Here is a 13137-nt window from a genome sequence, read left to right as displayed (position 1 = left end):
TGACAAGTTGGTTTTAACAATAGCGGTTATAAAGTAGTATATGCAGTCCAATTTCATTCTATTATTACCTTTTAGCATTGTTTTCATCTAATAATATCAACCACGATATGATATCCATTACTGAACTAGAACCAGTAGTTAAAGATAAAGTCTAGTAGTCATCAGATTTGGAAGAAAGTATAATCTAAGGATATTTGCAGTCACATTTATTTACCTCAATTATATTATACTGAGTTAACTTCATCACAGCCTTCGTTCCTAATTTTGATTTTTATCATGTTAGTTGATCCTCTTTCATGGGCTAACGATTTCAAATTATGCGGCGGCAAGAAACAATCACCTATCGATATTGTAACTGCTAACATGATTCACATCCCGAACATGTCTCCATTAGTATTTACTGGTACCCCTTCTGGTGGCTGTACTTTAATCAATACTGGCCATGCTGTCCAATGTACCTTAGATCCTACCTTTTCTTACTCTGTTACTGGTGGACCATTCAGCTACAACTATAGACTTGGACAATTCCACGTGCATTTCGGTTCGGACGCTACTAAAGGATCAGAACATCGTCTTAATGGTCGTGCTTTCGCTGCAGAGGTGAGGTTGAAAATCTCAACTACCATCATATAAAAATTTAAACTCATTCCAAAAATGGCTGTTGATAATCAATATAATTATTTAAATTAATAACTAGCAGAAATATGCCATTTTTTATCTAAGTGAAGTCTTACTTTTTTGAAAATTTTAGGTCCATTTTGTCTTTTATAATAGTGACATGTACCTTAGCGTTGCTGATGCCGCTGATAATGCCAATGGCCTCGCTGTTATTGGTGGTCTTGTTGATGTATGTTATTGTTAGTTGACCATCTATGTGTTAAGCAAAATATTGCTATACCACTATAAAATTAATGCTTTGTCACACAGTATGCATCTTGTTGATCTAATTTAGATTAAGAAATGGTCAATAGGTTTTGCTTAATTTTCCATGATTCATATAATAACGGCAATTGTGCGATACTTTAGTATTAGTAATCATTACCGCAAAATAGAACCCGATTTGAGCCGTTGTTAGGCTAATTTTACCATTGTAAATGTCTCCTATCTTGTTCCATAATTAATTATTTAAAACCATTTCTCTAATTAGCTCCATGCTAAACATCATAACGAATTCGATAAGATTGCAAACAACGCCCAATACGTTAAATATGCTGGTATGTCGATTAAAATTTTTCTATGTAATCCCTAACTATTATGTAATTATCTTTGCTGCTCTAAGTGAAAAAAATCTTAAAATTCTTTGACAATATTTCATTTGGCATTATTTCACCACTTTAATGCTAATCCTTTCAGTATGTATTTATCACAAAATCTTTAGGTGATACCCATTACATCGCAAATTTTGATGTCTCTAAATTAATGCCCCATCATCATTACTATGCCACTTACGCTGGTTCTTTAACTACACCAACTTGTGATGAATCTGTTACATGGGTTGTTCTTAATAATCATATCCACGCAACTGATGCTCAGGTATGAAATTCTATCCATGTTTAATTTTAATGTAAATTATTAGGCTGAATTAACTATAATGAAAAAGGCAGCGTTCTCTACTAGTCATCAAGATTATTTTTAAACTTTAGCTGTCTTTTCTTAAGTACAATGTATCGAATTTCAATTAGAATTAGCACCACTCATAATTATTTGTTACATCTATGTGATTATAAATACAAAGTATTTCTAGCCTAGTTTAACTATATCATAAAATATTTTATTTACCTACTGTAACTCTTCGATTTCTCAGCTTAACAAATTAAGAACTCAAGTTTACACTGGAGATGCTATCGATCCTGGCGTTTTGATGGTTAATAACTTCCGTCCAGCTCAACCACTTAATGCGCGCAGAGTATTTTTCAATTAAATCATTCTTTGACATGTATACTGCAGGCTAAAATTAGCCATGGTTTCAATATTATCTTAGATCAGATCTAACTATAAGTTATAAATAAAAAGTTGAATTAAGCAAGACAATTCGTGGTGTTGAAACGATAATGATAAAGACGAAATAATAATCCAACCCATACAATTTATAAAAAATCATTACTCGCCCAAATAGATGATTATCTGGGCAATCTTCTGAGGGATTATATCGATTTGCTCTACGGTTGATTTAACTAACTACCCTTTCTCTAAGATCTTGATTAGTGCTGCAGGCTAATTTCCTCTATCTCAGCCTTCAACTAGTCCGATTTATTTCCTATCTAATTAGCCAGCTAATTATTCAAGACCCATAGGCCAAATCCTTCAAAACTAATATCAAATTTATCTCATCTAGTTCTTAAAAGTATTACATTAAACCAGCTTTGTGACAAGGTTTACTCGAAAACAAATCTCTAAATTTCTAGTCTTCGAGATTCAGTATCCCTTGACTACTAACAAGAGCTCAGTCACCTTCACTTCTACATTACACAACTAGAGAACTGATTTTATTCTACTATCTGCTAGGCTTAATATACCCTTCAACAGCAGCTATCATTGATGAATCATCTTACAGTACAACAATACTTATGGATATGGACATCTACTGACTAATTTTACACAGTCGAATTACAGTAAAGTACTGTACATCCATTCATAGAATCCATTTAGTACCTCTACTCTTTAGTCAGAATTGCAGCCACAAGAGCTTGTACTGTAATCAATTAATATATAACAATTTCATTGCAGTGTTGCATGTAATTTTACTGTCACACATTATAACTTCAATTATTCCTACGGTAAATAATCAATTCTAATCCCCATATATAGAGATGTTAAATTCGCTAAATTTAGTCATTTAATATTTAATATTTTACGATAGTACGTACCGTGAAAAGTATATAATAGGTATCTACGATTATATTTAGAAGTTTATTAATGTCAATCATTATACATTCCAGACAATAAGAAGCTCATATTCTGCAAATAATTTGTCAGCTAAAATATGTTGCACATTCGTTGCTTTAAGCTATCTCTTCGTAATCTTGGCAGAATATCACACCTTAATTAAATCGCTACTTTATCAATGATACCGCAGAGTGAGTTAGATAATAGTACCATTGCACCATTTCATTATAATGACTATAATCCACCATTACTTTAGTAGTCAGCAGACTATTCGACATCTTGCAGTGGTTTCTGCAAAATGTTGCCACACGATCAAGGCACTTACCCACTTTTAATTAATTGAAATCATGACAATCGCAAAAACGTACTTGACTCTCTACCTCAGCCGGATTCTGCATGAATAATATCTAAGAACTATTATACCGTACAAACTTTAAAGCACGATCTATAAAAGGGGGGAAAAATCTATACTCCTATGATATTTGCTAAGCTTATGTACAAAGAATTAAGGTAACAAGAATAGAAAATAATTTTGAAATCGTTCTGTTGCCTGCTAGTTAATGAGGAGAATTGCAATCTATCATTAACGCAGCACGTTGTATGTATAGTTGATAACAGTATAATAATTAGAAATTACTGTTATCGTATAAATGGGAAATAGTAGCAATTTACCCTTACCGGGTGACTAGAATTGAACTTCCGTTGGGTTTTAATCTATCATAAACCAACATGTGACAAACGCTCATACTAACGTACTTACCAATAATTTTATACGTTTATCAGGAGGCCTCCTGTACGAATTATACTTACATTCACTTGTAACATATAGATTTTATTAGGTCTTACCTAACAACAGCAAGTCTATTACTGAATACGCCAAAATCATACGCTTTATTTTGTGCTTGCAGTAACAATGTAAGTAATCTGGAATCGCAGTTCACATATTGCAGATACTACATCCAATAAGCTTATTTGTAATAACTTTACAATCCGCATATTATCATGTTACTCGAATATAGTATTCCTAACTTTCAAAATTTTTTTCGCTATAAGTACGAATTTATGGCTTACAGCTTTATGAATTACAATCAAATGTCTTCACACAAGAACTAAGCATAGAGAAATTTACAATGGACTGCAGCCATGCAGATCAGTACACTACCGATATTTCTAGTTTCTCCGTAAAAATACATGACACACATATTATATCCTAGTGCCGTAACGCTACAAAGTAGCGTAACATGTACGATGTAAAAAATTTATATACAGTATAGATCAAACTAACTGTTAATATAAATAAAAGAATTTACATGATCTCAAATCTAAAGGGGTCTACTATTTCTGCATGTGACTACTCTCAATAGTTTCCTGTATATGTCTATTTACGAGTATCATAATTAATTATAATACATCCGAACGATGGTTTCAATAACATAAGTTTACGTGATTCCGCTGATTTCACAGTTAATACTGTAAAAAGTTATGCCAATAATGGTAACAATTGTACACTTGCTACCAGGCGCCTACCAATACTGATTGATAATCAGAGGAATCTAAATTATCTCAGTTGAGTATAATTGTTAATAAAAATAATACAAATAATCAAAAGAAAGGGGAATGTTTGTTCAAGGAATTTTATAATAATCGTAAGTTAATAATTCCTAATCTAATCTAGAGTACGTTATATCAGCGGAGTATTTCCAAACATTGGTACTTTTGCTGGCGAGGCGGCCTCACCTAAAATATTAATGCAACAGATGTCCGATTACCGACATATTTTCTGCAAAAGGAGTATGGATATACTAATAGTAACTTGAAAGAATATATTGTGAGATAGTACCTTCACTTGATTCCTTAATAGGAGTGCTTGAGGTCGCTTGTGAATGTGAATCCCATCGTTTACTAATTTGCTAAGGAAAACAAAAGAAAGTCACAATCAAGAAAGCTGACAGTATCAGGTGTTCAACTTTATCAGTTTTCAATAATTACATGCCAGCTATCACGTCCATTGCTTAATACAATCTCAAAAATTATTTTCCATCATTTTTATCCATACCTTTGATTTCCCGCCTTTACTTGAAGATTCCTTCTTTTTGGGACCTATACAATACAAATTTTAATACTCTTTAATGCCGGTCAAATTGAGTTAATCTTAATTATTATACACTATCTTTTCCCAAGGATTATATCAATACAATAAGATGTCACTCATGTGAACATAGTGGTGATTTGTAAAACCGTTAAGGAATACCTTGACCAATTTTTGATCTGTAACAGAAAATTTAAAAAGAAATGTTGAAACTACTGAAATGAGAAGATTAATATAAAATAGCTTGTTGATAGTAATTCAACAAAAAATATGATTACTTTTCAGATTTCGGCAAGTGGACAAGATGCTTAACTTCCCTTAGTACATCCCTTCGGCGAAATACAGAAAATATTTATTATAATTATTGGAAAAACATATGTAATCGTTACAACTATTGCAATTATATTTTACCTTTTATTCATCCATCCTTTAGGCCACAGTGTTTTTACTTCTTTGTCGAAAAAGAGCTAAAATGGTAAAGGGATTTTAGAATACGAGTGTGAAAGACTTTCAAAGCATCAGCTCTGTAAAAACAATCGCCGCTGTTACCTTTAACTCCGTTAACCAATTATCAGAAAGACTAACTCGATTGGATGACAATTTAGTGAATTCTTCCTTCAGTATTACAATTTTTTCCAGCAGCTGGCTATAAACATCACGACGTATATTTCCAAGTAAGGTGGCATTAAGTATAAATATCGTGGTTGGGATTATTAAAATCACTCATGCACAGCTAGACAAAATTTGGTTAGTACCGTAACGTTTCGTTCCATTGGAAAGATTTTCTCGGAAGGCGCTTTTTATCTTGCTTCTCTTGATCTTCCTTAGACTTCTATATCAAAAAATTTAATACTTTATGTCCTGTAACTATATAGCTATTACTGCAACGTTATGTTATAGCAGAAAATGCATCGCAAATACAGATGAATTATCCTGAAATACTTCAAACACAAGTTGATTACTATCAATAAGCTGACCAACGATAAATTAAAAAATCGCTATTATAAATTACTCAGCATCAAAAGATCAAAAGACCGTGGCAATTGTTAGGTATTGTCCATATATCCATTACATAAAAATTCACATTACAACAATTTGGGAAATACACAGTACATTAATCCATTACTTCTTTTTCAGTGTGGTCGTTCATATCACTATCATCTGAATTTTCCTTATTATCCCCTGTCTGTAAACGAATAATATTTAATTAGACACACCGTGACTATGCTATCCACAATGAATATCATATTTTGTCAACTAATATTGCAAATACCCTTCCACAAATTTATACGAAACTTACTTCTGCTTTAGTAGGCGGTTGACAACTACTTTCCAATGTTTCGTGATTATACGAAAAATGTAGTTATCATGAAAGTAAAGTCAATAAATAATATTTCCATAATTAATTCAGATTTTTGCTCGCCTTTCTAACTGAGAAACCATCTTATCATAATTTTTTTGCTGTGATTCCATGCATTTGTCGATTTCTAAAGGAATAAGGGAGAAAAAATTTTAGTTACTTGGAAGACATTTATTGTTTACTGGCATGGTAATTTAATCGAGAAATCCTTAGTCTAGCTCCAAGTTTCACATCCAATGCTACAACAAACGTATTTCTCAAAATCAAGGATTACCTTCCTTTAATTCATTCATCCGTGCATTTAGATCATCCTTCTACAATAACCCATAATTAGGAATAATCAGTCTATAATAATAATAATAATAACCCATATACATCTGATCACCAAAATTCAGTCTTTAAACACTAAAAACTTACAACTTCGTTCAACATCATTTTGATTATTACTGAACGAACTGGCATCTTACAACCGGGAAGGTGATGTTTTAAATAAATACAGACATTCTAAGAAAATAAAAGATTATAATAAAGCCGTAATCTCGAAAACTTTCTTCATCTAACGATCCAATATCATTTACCTCGCGCATTTTCCTACAAACATTTGAGTAACGAAATTTTGACGCTAATCTATCGATTGTAAAGGTAATATTATTAAGACGATGAGCAACTGATTTGATTTACGAGATCATGATGCTAAAAGTATCCGAATACAATCGTTTCGCATTTTGCATACTTATTGAGAATTTCTTGAGCTCGACTATCTTCAAAATTCTCTTTGTCCTTCAAACTACCACCAATCTATGTAGAGATTAAATTAGCGTCAAACATCTTCGCATCTAATGCGATAATGATGCACTGTAAAATTCATTTATGTAATCTCAACTATTTCATATAACATTATAACTTTGTAGTAATTTGTGCCCAAGTTATTCATCTTCAATCGATATAATAGGATGGAAATGTACGGCAAATTAATAAATTCTAAAAGGCTAATAAATTACGAACCTCAACTATTTGATTAACCATCTCTATAATTTCCATCGGTAAATCTTTCGGCAAGGTTGTTTGTGGATTAATCTTATCTATTAACAATATGTTAGCATTAGATTTTATGTTATACCGGAGATATGTCTAGAAGCAATCATACGGACCAACGGGTTCCTTTTTCACTTTAGTAGGGCTCTTTTTCAATTTTTCCTTAGGTTTATCGCTAACTTTACGTGGTCTTTTAACTTTCTCAGCATTAGACTTCGAATCTTTTGATTTAGGTTTCGATCTTGATAGGTAACAAAGTTCCGATTAGTTTCAGTGATGAGGGTGTGACTGCAATTTTTAATTACATATGTATAGTTTAGAGTACAAACTTTGTTTTTTCTTTAGCGGTCTTATCCTTTTTCTTTTTCTTAAGGAGTTTCTTTGAAATCTGTAATTACAGAGATATTTCAAACGCCAGGCAAATTTTACGTAATGGTAACACCTAAATCACGCTGACCTTCTTTTTCGATACTTTAACGAATTCGTCATCACTATAATGAGAAAGTAGTTCATTAATTTGTGTTGTTATACTAAGAGAGTTAGATATGGTGTTGACCTCAGTAAATACCAAACAGTATATAAATATAATAAGTGCATAAGATAATTAATATTCGTTATAAGTGTAAAGTTGAAATAATTTAAATAATATGCAGAAGAAAAGTTACATGAAAGTATGTTAAATTACCTATCATTTAATCGCCGATATTCCACTTCATTAGAATTGATGTAAAATCCACCATATTTAAAGGTTACGTTATTAGGAATATTTTCGTCACACTAAAAATGAAATTATTCAGTTAATAACATAAATGAATAAGAACATGTCTATAATTCAATTCACAACAGTACAGATATTCCCGTATGACAAGTATTGAGATAAACGATATATTCTGTAAATATAGTTAATCATCAGTTCTATCAAAATTTATTATTGCTACATATCACTTTTACTAATGAGCATACAGCGATGAATCTATTACTTTTATACTGAGAATGATCTCAGACGCATGTGGCTCAATACTAGCTACCAAGCAACTATAGAGTCATTGTGGCTGGAAATATCAACTGGAGGGAATACAACCAATTTGCTTACTGCGAAAAGTTAAGGAACAGAAAAATATACAGTCTTATCGTTTTAACTAACATGTTGGTTATCGTCAATAAAAGTGTCATTGGCATCGTAACCATGCGCTCGATATGCGACGTGATCCTACAGCATAAACAAATACTAAAAATTTTAGATGAAAAATACGAATAAATTGCACTCAAATTTTAGTTTACAGATGCTGACTATTTGATCTGGTTTGATCAAAAGAGACTTTAGATCTGTGAAAGTAAGTTACTTTTTAAGCGAATGTTATAACAGAATTCTTCAGTATGATAATACATAAGCTTTCTTTACAAATTTGATGTTGTTTCAGTAAAGTAAATAAGAACATAATTTAGTTAATCTACTAATGCATTAGAATTGACATTTACATCATTACATGAGGTTATTATGTCATTGGCAGTTCATAAAAAACACTAGCTTCATCATTATTCGTAGATTTATATGGATATAAAAGCTACTTTGCTTAGTAATGTACAGTTCCATGATTACTGAAAAAGTCACTAATGTTATTAGGTACCTTGGCCTTCGTCCTATGTTTCGTCCTGTCGTGTGTCGACGTCTGCAAAATTGAAATCCGATAGTGTAGATACAAGATATTTAAACACCATTTTCAATATACATCATTGTTTGTGCGTATGAAATATGGGTATAATTTATCATTGGAACGACGTTATAAAATCTACAAGGATATACAGTATACATCTTCAATGGCGTTTTTACTTATCGTAAACTGTGATCAACACAGTAAAAGACCTTTTTTTTTCAATTTTGGTAGTGTCTTAGCAGATGTCTAACGTACTATCATGGCTCACTTTAATCATGAACTTTACGAAATGTGAAGGGCATTAATAGTGCAGTTACACTCTTATTTAGTTATAAACTCATTGACTTTGTGTTGTATTGGAATGTACCATAATTATGATTAAGAGTATAATAATTGATGTTGTAGGATTGCAGTTATCAATTACTGGATTAATATGGGAATGGCAGTATTTTTAACACTAAAGATTTACGAGCTACGCTTAAATTAAGTGTATGTAAATGTATCCACTACGGGTAGTGTTATTCTAGGTTATTAATTTATAAGAGTACTAATGAAAATGATAGAGCATAGAATATTGACTATCAGGAGAGGATAGAGAGAAATATAATTGCAATGCGGAATAGACTACCGATAATACACTATTAGCTGTAGAAAAGAGCTCATTGAATGACACGTAGTAGACAACGGGGAGAAAGAGTGAAGTATTTTTCATCACTTATATCTAGGATAGCGTAGGTATTGCATAGTTTATTCCATCATGCTACCCTAGTTTACAATAAAGTAAAGTAAATCCGAAAAGGTTGAAAATCTATCTGTAACTTTTGGGTACAACGATAACGAAATCTAAATTAGCATTGGACATTATTCCTCTTTATATCTATTTACAGTAATTAGCATGATAGAGTTAGTTGACTACTGCATGAACTATTCACTTTTTTTATTGAATAGTCCGTGACTACTGCTACTCAATTATAAATACGTTGACCGTGAAACCATTTGGTGAGATATGTATGTGAAAAGAAATCACTGGCTAAAATTAACGACAGCGAAGTTGTAGTTCCTGACATGTTCTAGGAGGGCAAATGATGACGACAGTAAGCTGCATAGCTATAATTACTGCCTTAAGTGGTCGGTATCCGGTGTTGCCTAGCGGTGCGTATCATTGCTATGATTGATAATGAACAGCAAGTAATGTAGAAATCAAGCGATTACGGTACCACAATTATTACTATGCAGTCGTTCCTACCAGCTTCTTCTCAATTTGCTCTGCTATCTTTTCGTAATGATTTTTAAAAGCAGGTACATCATTTGATGATGGGGAATTGACTTCTTCCATTTCAGCTTCAGCTTCCTAAAATTCAATGAGAGTATACACAGATGTTACTTTTACAAACAGATGTACAAAGATTGGATTCGATATAATGTATTTTTGGTGAACCCTAGTGTAGCCTAAAAGTAAATTTGATACTGCTCAGCTGTACTGTATATAGCAAGTCTTTGCAATATTCAGGAATTCATGTTAACTTTATTGAATGAATTAAAATAATAAACAATGGAAAGAAAATATTGCCCAAAATCTGTTTTAAATGGCGTCATTTTTGATTTTGTAGTATCGACGCTATTATCGAGATTCGTTGTTGTTTCACAACGACAACATGTAAGATTGCAATTTGTGACGGCAGTAGCCCTATGATATCATTCTCCATGACAACGAAGTGGTGTTTTACTAGTGGCCTTGTAGTGATTGGATGAATGAAGAAAGAAAGCAGAACACTGATATTTTACCTATTTGGCACATCATCCGACAAGTTATGCAAATTGGGCAGACATGATAAGCAAAAGACAAGAGTCATAAGTAGGAAGGAGATGGATACCTTATTTCAGTGACTGTGCTATCCACCTCTATTATCATTATTTTATCCTGATGTTGGCAAACTGTTGGTACTGTATTGTCGTTTTGGCTTGAAATGACAAGAATAATAAGTACAAAACAGGCGCAATTACAGTACCATAGGCGTCGTAGAGGTCTATGGCATACCCTACCCTAGTTGAACTATCTTATTATTCCACACTCATTGATTATCCTAATTTCCTATCCAAGGATAGATAAAATATTGAAATACAATACCTCAATATAGCCTAACAAAGTAGGATATGAAAATTCACTGTATTCCTGACTATGACCAGAAGCTAACGTTAAGTTAATTCGCACTGTGCGCCTTTTCTTGTTGCTGCGATCATGATTGGTAGCCGATCGTTTGCCATTTGTGTTTGTCATTTCCAGTAAAGGTGAAGGTGTACTTTTTTTACTCATCTTGATGAATGAAATAACAGCAGTACTTGATGCAATTCTATAAATGAAAATGGCTGCAATATTCCATCCACTAATGGCCACGTAATTTTATCCACTGTTCCAATCAGCCTTGATTCACTAATACACCACTATCACGTAACAAGGGGCTTTTGAGTTGGCGCGGCCTTTGCATTTGAGCCTACAGTACTCAGTGTACAGTTTGGCGTCCTGTACTGTACACTGTACACTGTACACTTTTACAGTACACAGTGTACTGGCAGTGACTACCGGACACCACTGGAAAGAGTTGAGTAGCGATGTTGAGGCTGACTTTCTCTACTGGTCATTTCAACTGTACTGGTCATCGGTAATCGAACGTTCTACTGTACGCGATGGTGCTCCAAATTAGCAGCCAGCTGGGTTTTGCACAGTACTGTCCAGTACAGTGGATAGTACTGTACTGGACGTACTGTAGCTCATGTCACCTAGCAGTACAGTACGCACACTGTACAACACAGTGGATAGTACTATACTGGGTGTACAGTACTGTAGCCCACCTACCACGATACTATCCACTGTAGAATACAGTGGATAGTATTGTGATGAACTTACAGTACAGTATGTACTGTAGCTCACGTCACCTTACAGTACTGTACTGTACAGTATGAACCACAATGCACAGTAATGTACTGTACGGTACAGTACTGTACTGTAGTGTAGCGTACTTTACAGTACTGTATACTGACAGTTTGGCACTGTCTGTGAGTTGATGGCTTGCAGCTTTCTCCTTCCTAGTCATAATTGCAATTTGAATTTGAATTCAGCCAAATATCATAGCTGCATTGAAATACTACTCGACGATCATTAGTCATATCAATTAAACATTCAATAAGCGAGCTTACAGTTAGTCCAATGGAAAGTCCCGATTACGAGACGTTATTCAAAGATCGATACGACAAGCAGAGCGATACTGGCTATGTAGAAAATGAAAACAAAAGATGCCATCAATTTCAACCCATCGTCAAATCTTGGTTAAATCCGCGACAAGACAGATATCATTACCGGCATCATCAGCGCTCCGAGTTATCCAGTCAACGCAATCATAACAATCCAAATTACCCCCAAGCTTATCGATCAGGTAACAACGAAACTAAGCCAAGAACAAAAGGTAAATGGCGACCTTCTCGGAGTCATCAGCAAGAGGTTGAAAATACAGTGCTGAAAGATAAACATGCATTGTACGAAGCTGCGGAACGCCATCGAAAAAAGTAATCCGCTTCATAATACACGTATACAGTAATTCATCAATTAATTATCATAATGATGCCTAGCTTGTTATGTAAAACTGGAAAATTTCTTCTTATTGTATTATACCAGACTGTGTAATATAAGTACAAAAGTATAACTATAGTGCGAGTGCGAATGTTCCCAACTTTGTTGCGATATATTTCTATGCTGTAAATAATACTTATGATACTGTACTATGTGCATTACAAAGTACAAGACTGTACTTCGTTATGCTTGAATCACAAGTAAATAAATAACACTACTATGCAGAATGAATCATTTTGCATAGTAGTGTATATAGTGTAATCTAGTGCTGCTTTGTCTATGATTATGTTATTTTATTTATACATTCATCAAAGTGCGTTGTCATAAACTACTAGATGATTACCGATTTTTTCTCATAGTCTACGGCGTACTTATATTGCTAAGGTATAATTGGCTGCCAATCTACCGTATGCTTTCGAATAGAAATATAAAAAATAAATCGCCTCTGGTGTTCTAACTAAAGTTTACAAGCATTGATTCAAGATAT

General features: G+C 33.2%; 2 protein-coding genes across 2 annotated transcripts; one reads left to right on the top strand and one right to left on the bottom strand.

Moving 5' to 3' along the window:
* Positions 1–276: 276 nt before the first annotated feature.
* Positions 277–2018, top strand: TRIADDRAFT_37760 (expressed hypothetical protein; the record flags this gene model as incomplete). Its single annotated transcript, XM_002112986.1, has 5 exons — positions 277–600; positions 752–847; positions 1148–1214; positions 1379–1533; positions 1805–2018. 5 exons carry the CDS (start codon positions 277–279, stop codon positions 1919–1921), a joined length of 759 nt encoding a protein of 252 aa, XP_002113022.1. The 3' UTR covers positions 1922–2018.
* Positions 2019–4567: 2549 nt separating this feature from the next.
* Positions 4568–11339, bottom strand: TRIADDRAFT_56741 (uncharacterized protein; the record flags this gene model as incomplete). The annotated part of the gene is made up of 22 exons (XM_002112543.1): positions 4568–4623; positions 4727–4796; positions 4943–4986; positions 5138–5154; positions 5387–5442; positions 5525–5621; positions 5731–5807; positions 6102–6161; positions 6416–6462; positions 6610–6649; positions 6753–6839; positions 6914–6962; positions 7069–7133; positions 7341–7417; positions 7487–7611; positions 7700–7758; positions 7828–7861; positions 8056–8147; positions 8515–8580; positions 8999–9040; positions 10272–10376; positions 11154–11339. 22 exons carry the CDS (start codon positions 11337–11339, stop codon positions 4568–4570), a joined length of 1551 nt encoding a protein of 516 aa, XP_002112579.1.
* Between the last annotated feature and the right edge of the window lie 1798 nt (positions 11340–13137).

The sequence above is a fragment of the Trichoplax adhaerens genome, genomic scaffold (genome assembly GCF_000150275.1).
Source record: "Trichoplax adhaerens TRIADscaffold_5 genomic scaffold, whole genome shotgun sequence".
NCBI classification, from domain to species: Eukaryota; Metazoa; Placozoa; class Uniplacotomia; order Trichoplacea; family Trichoplacidae; genus Trichoplax; species Trichoplax adhaerens.
This window is presented reverse-complemented; position numbering and strand designations above follow the sequence as displayed.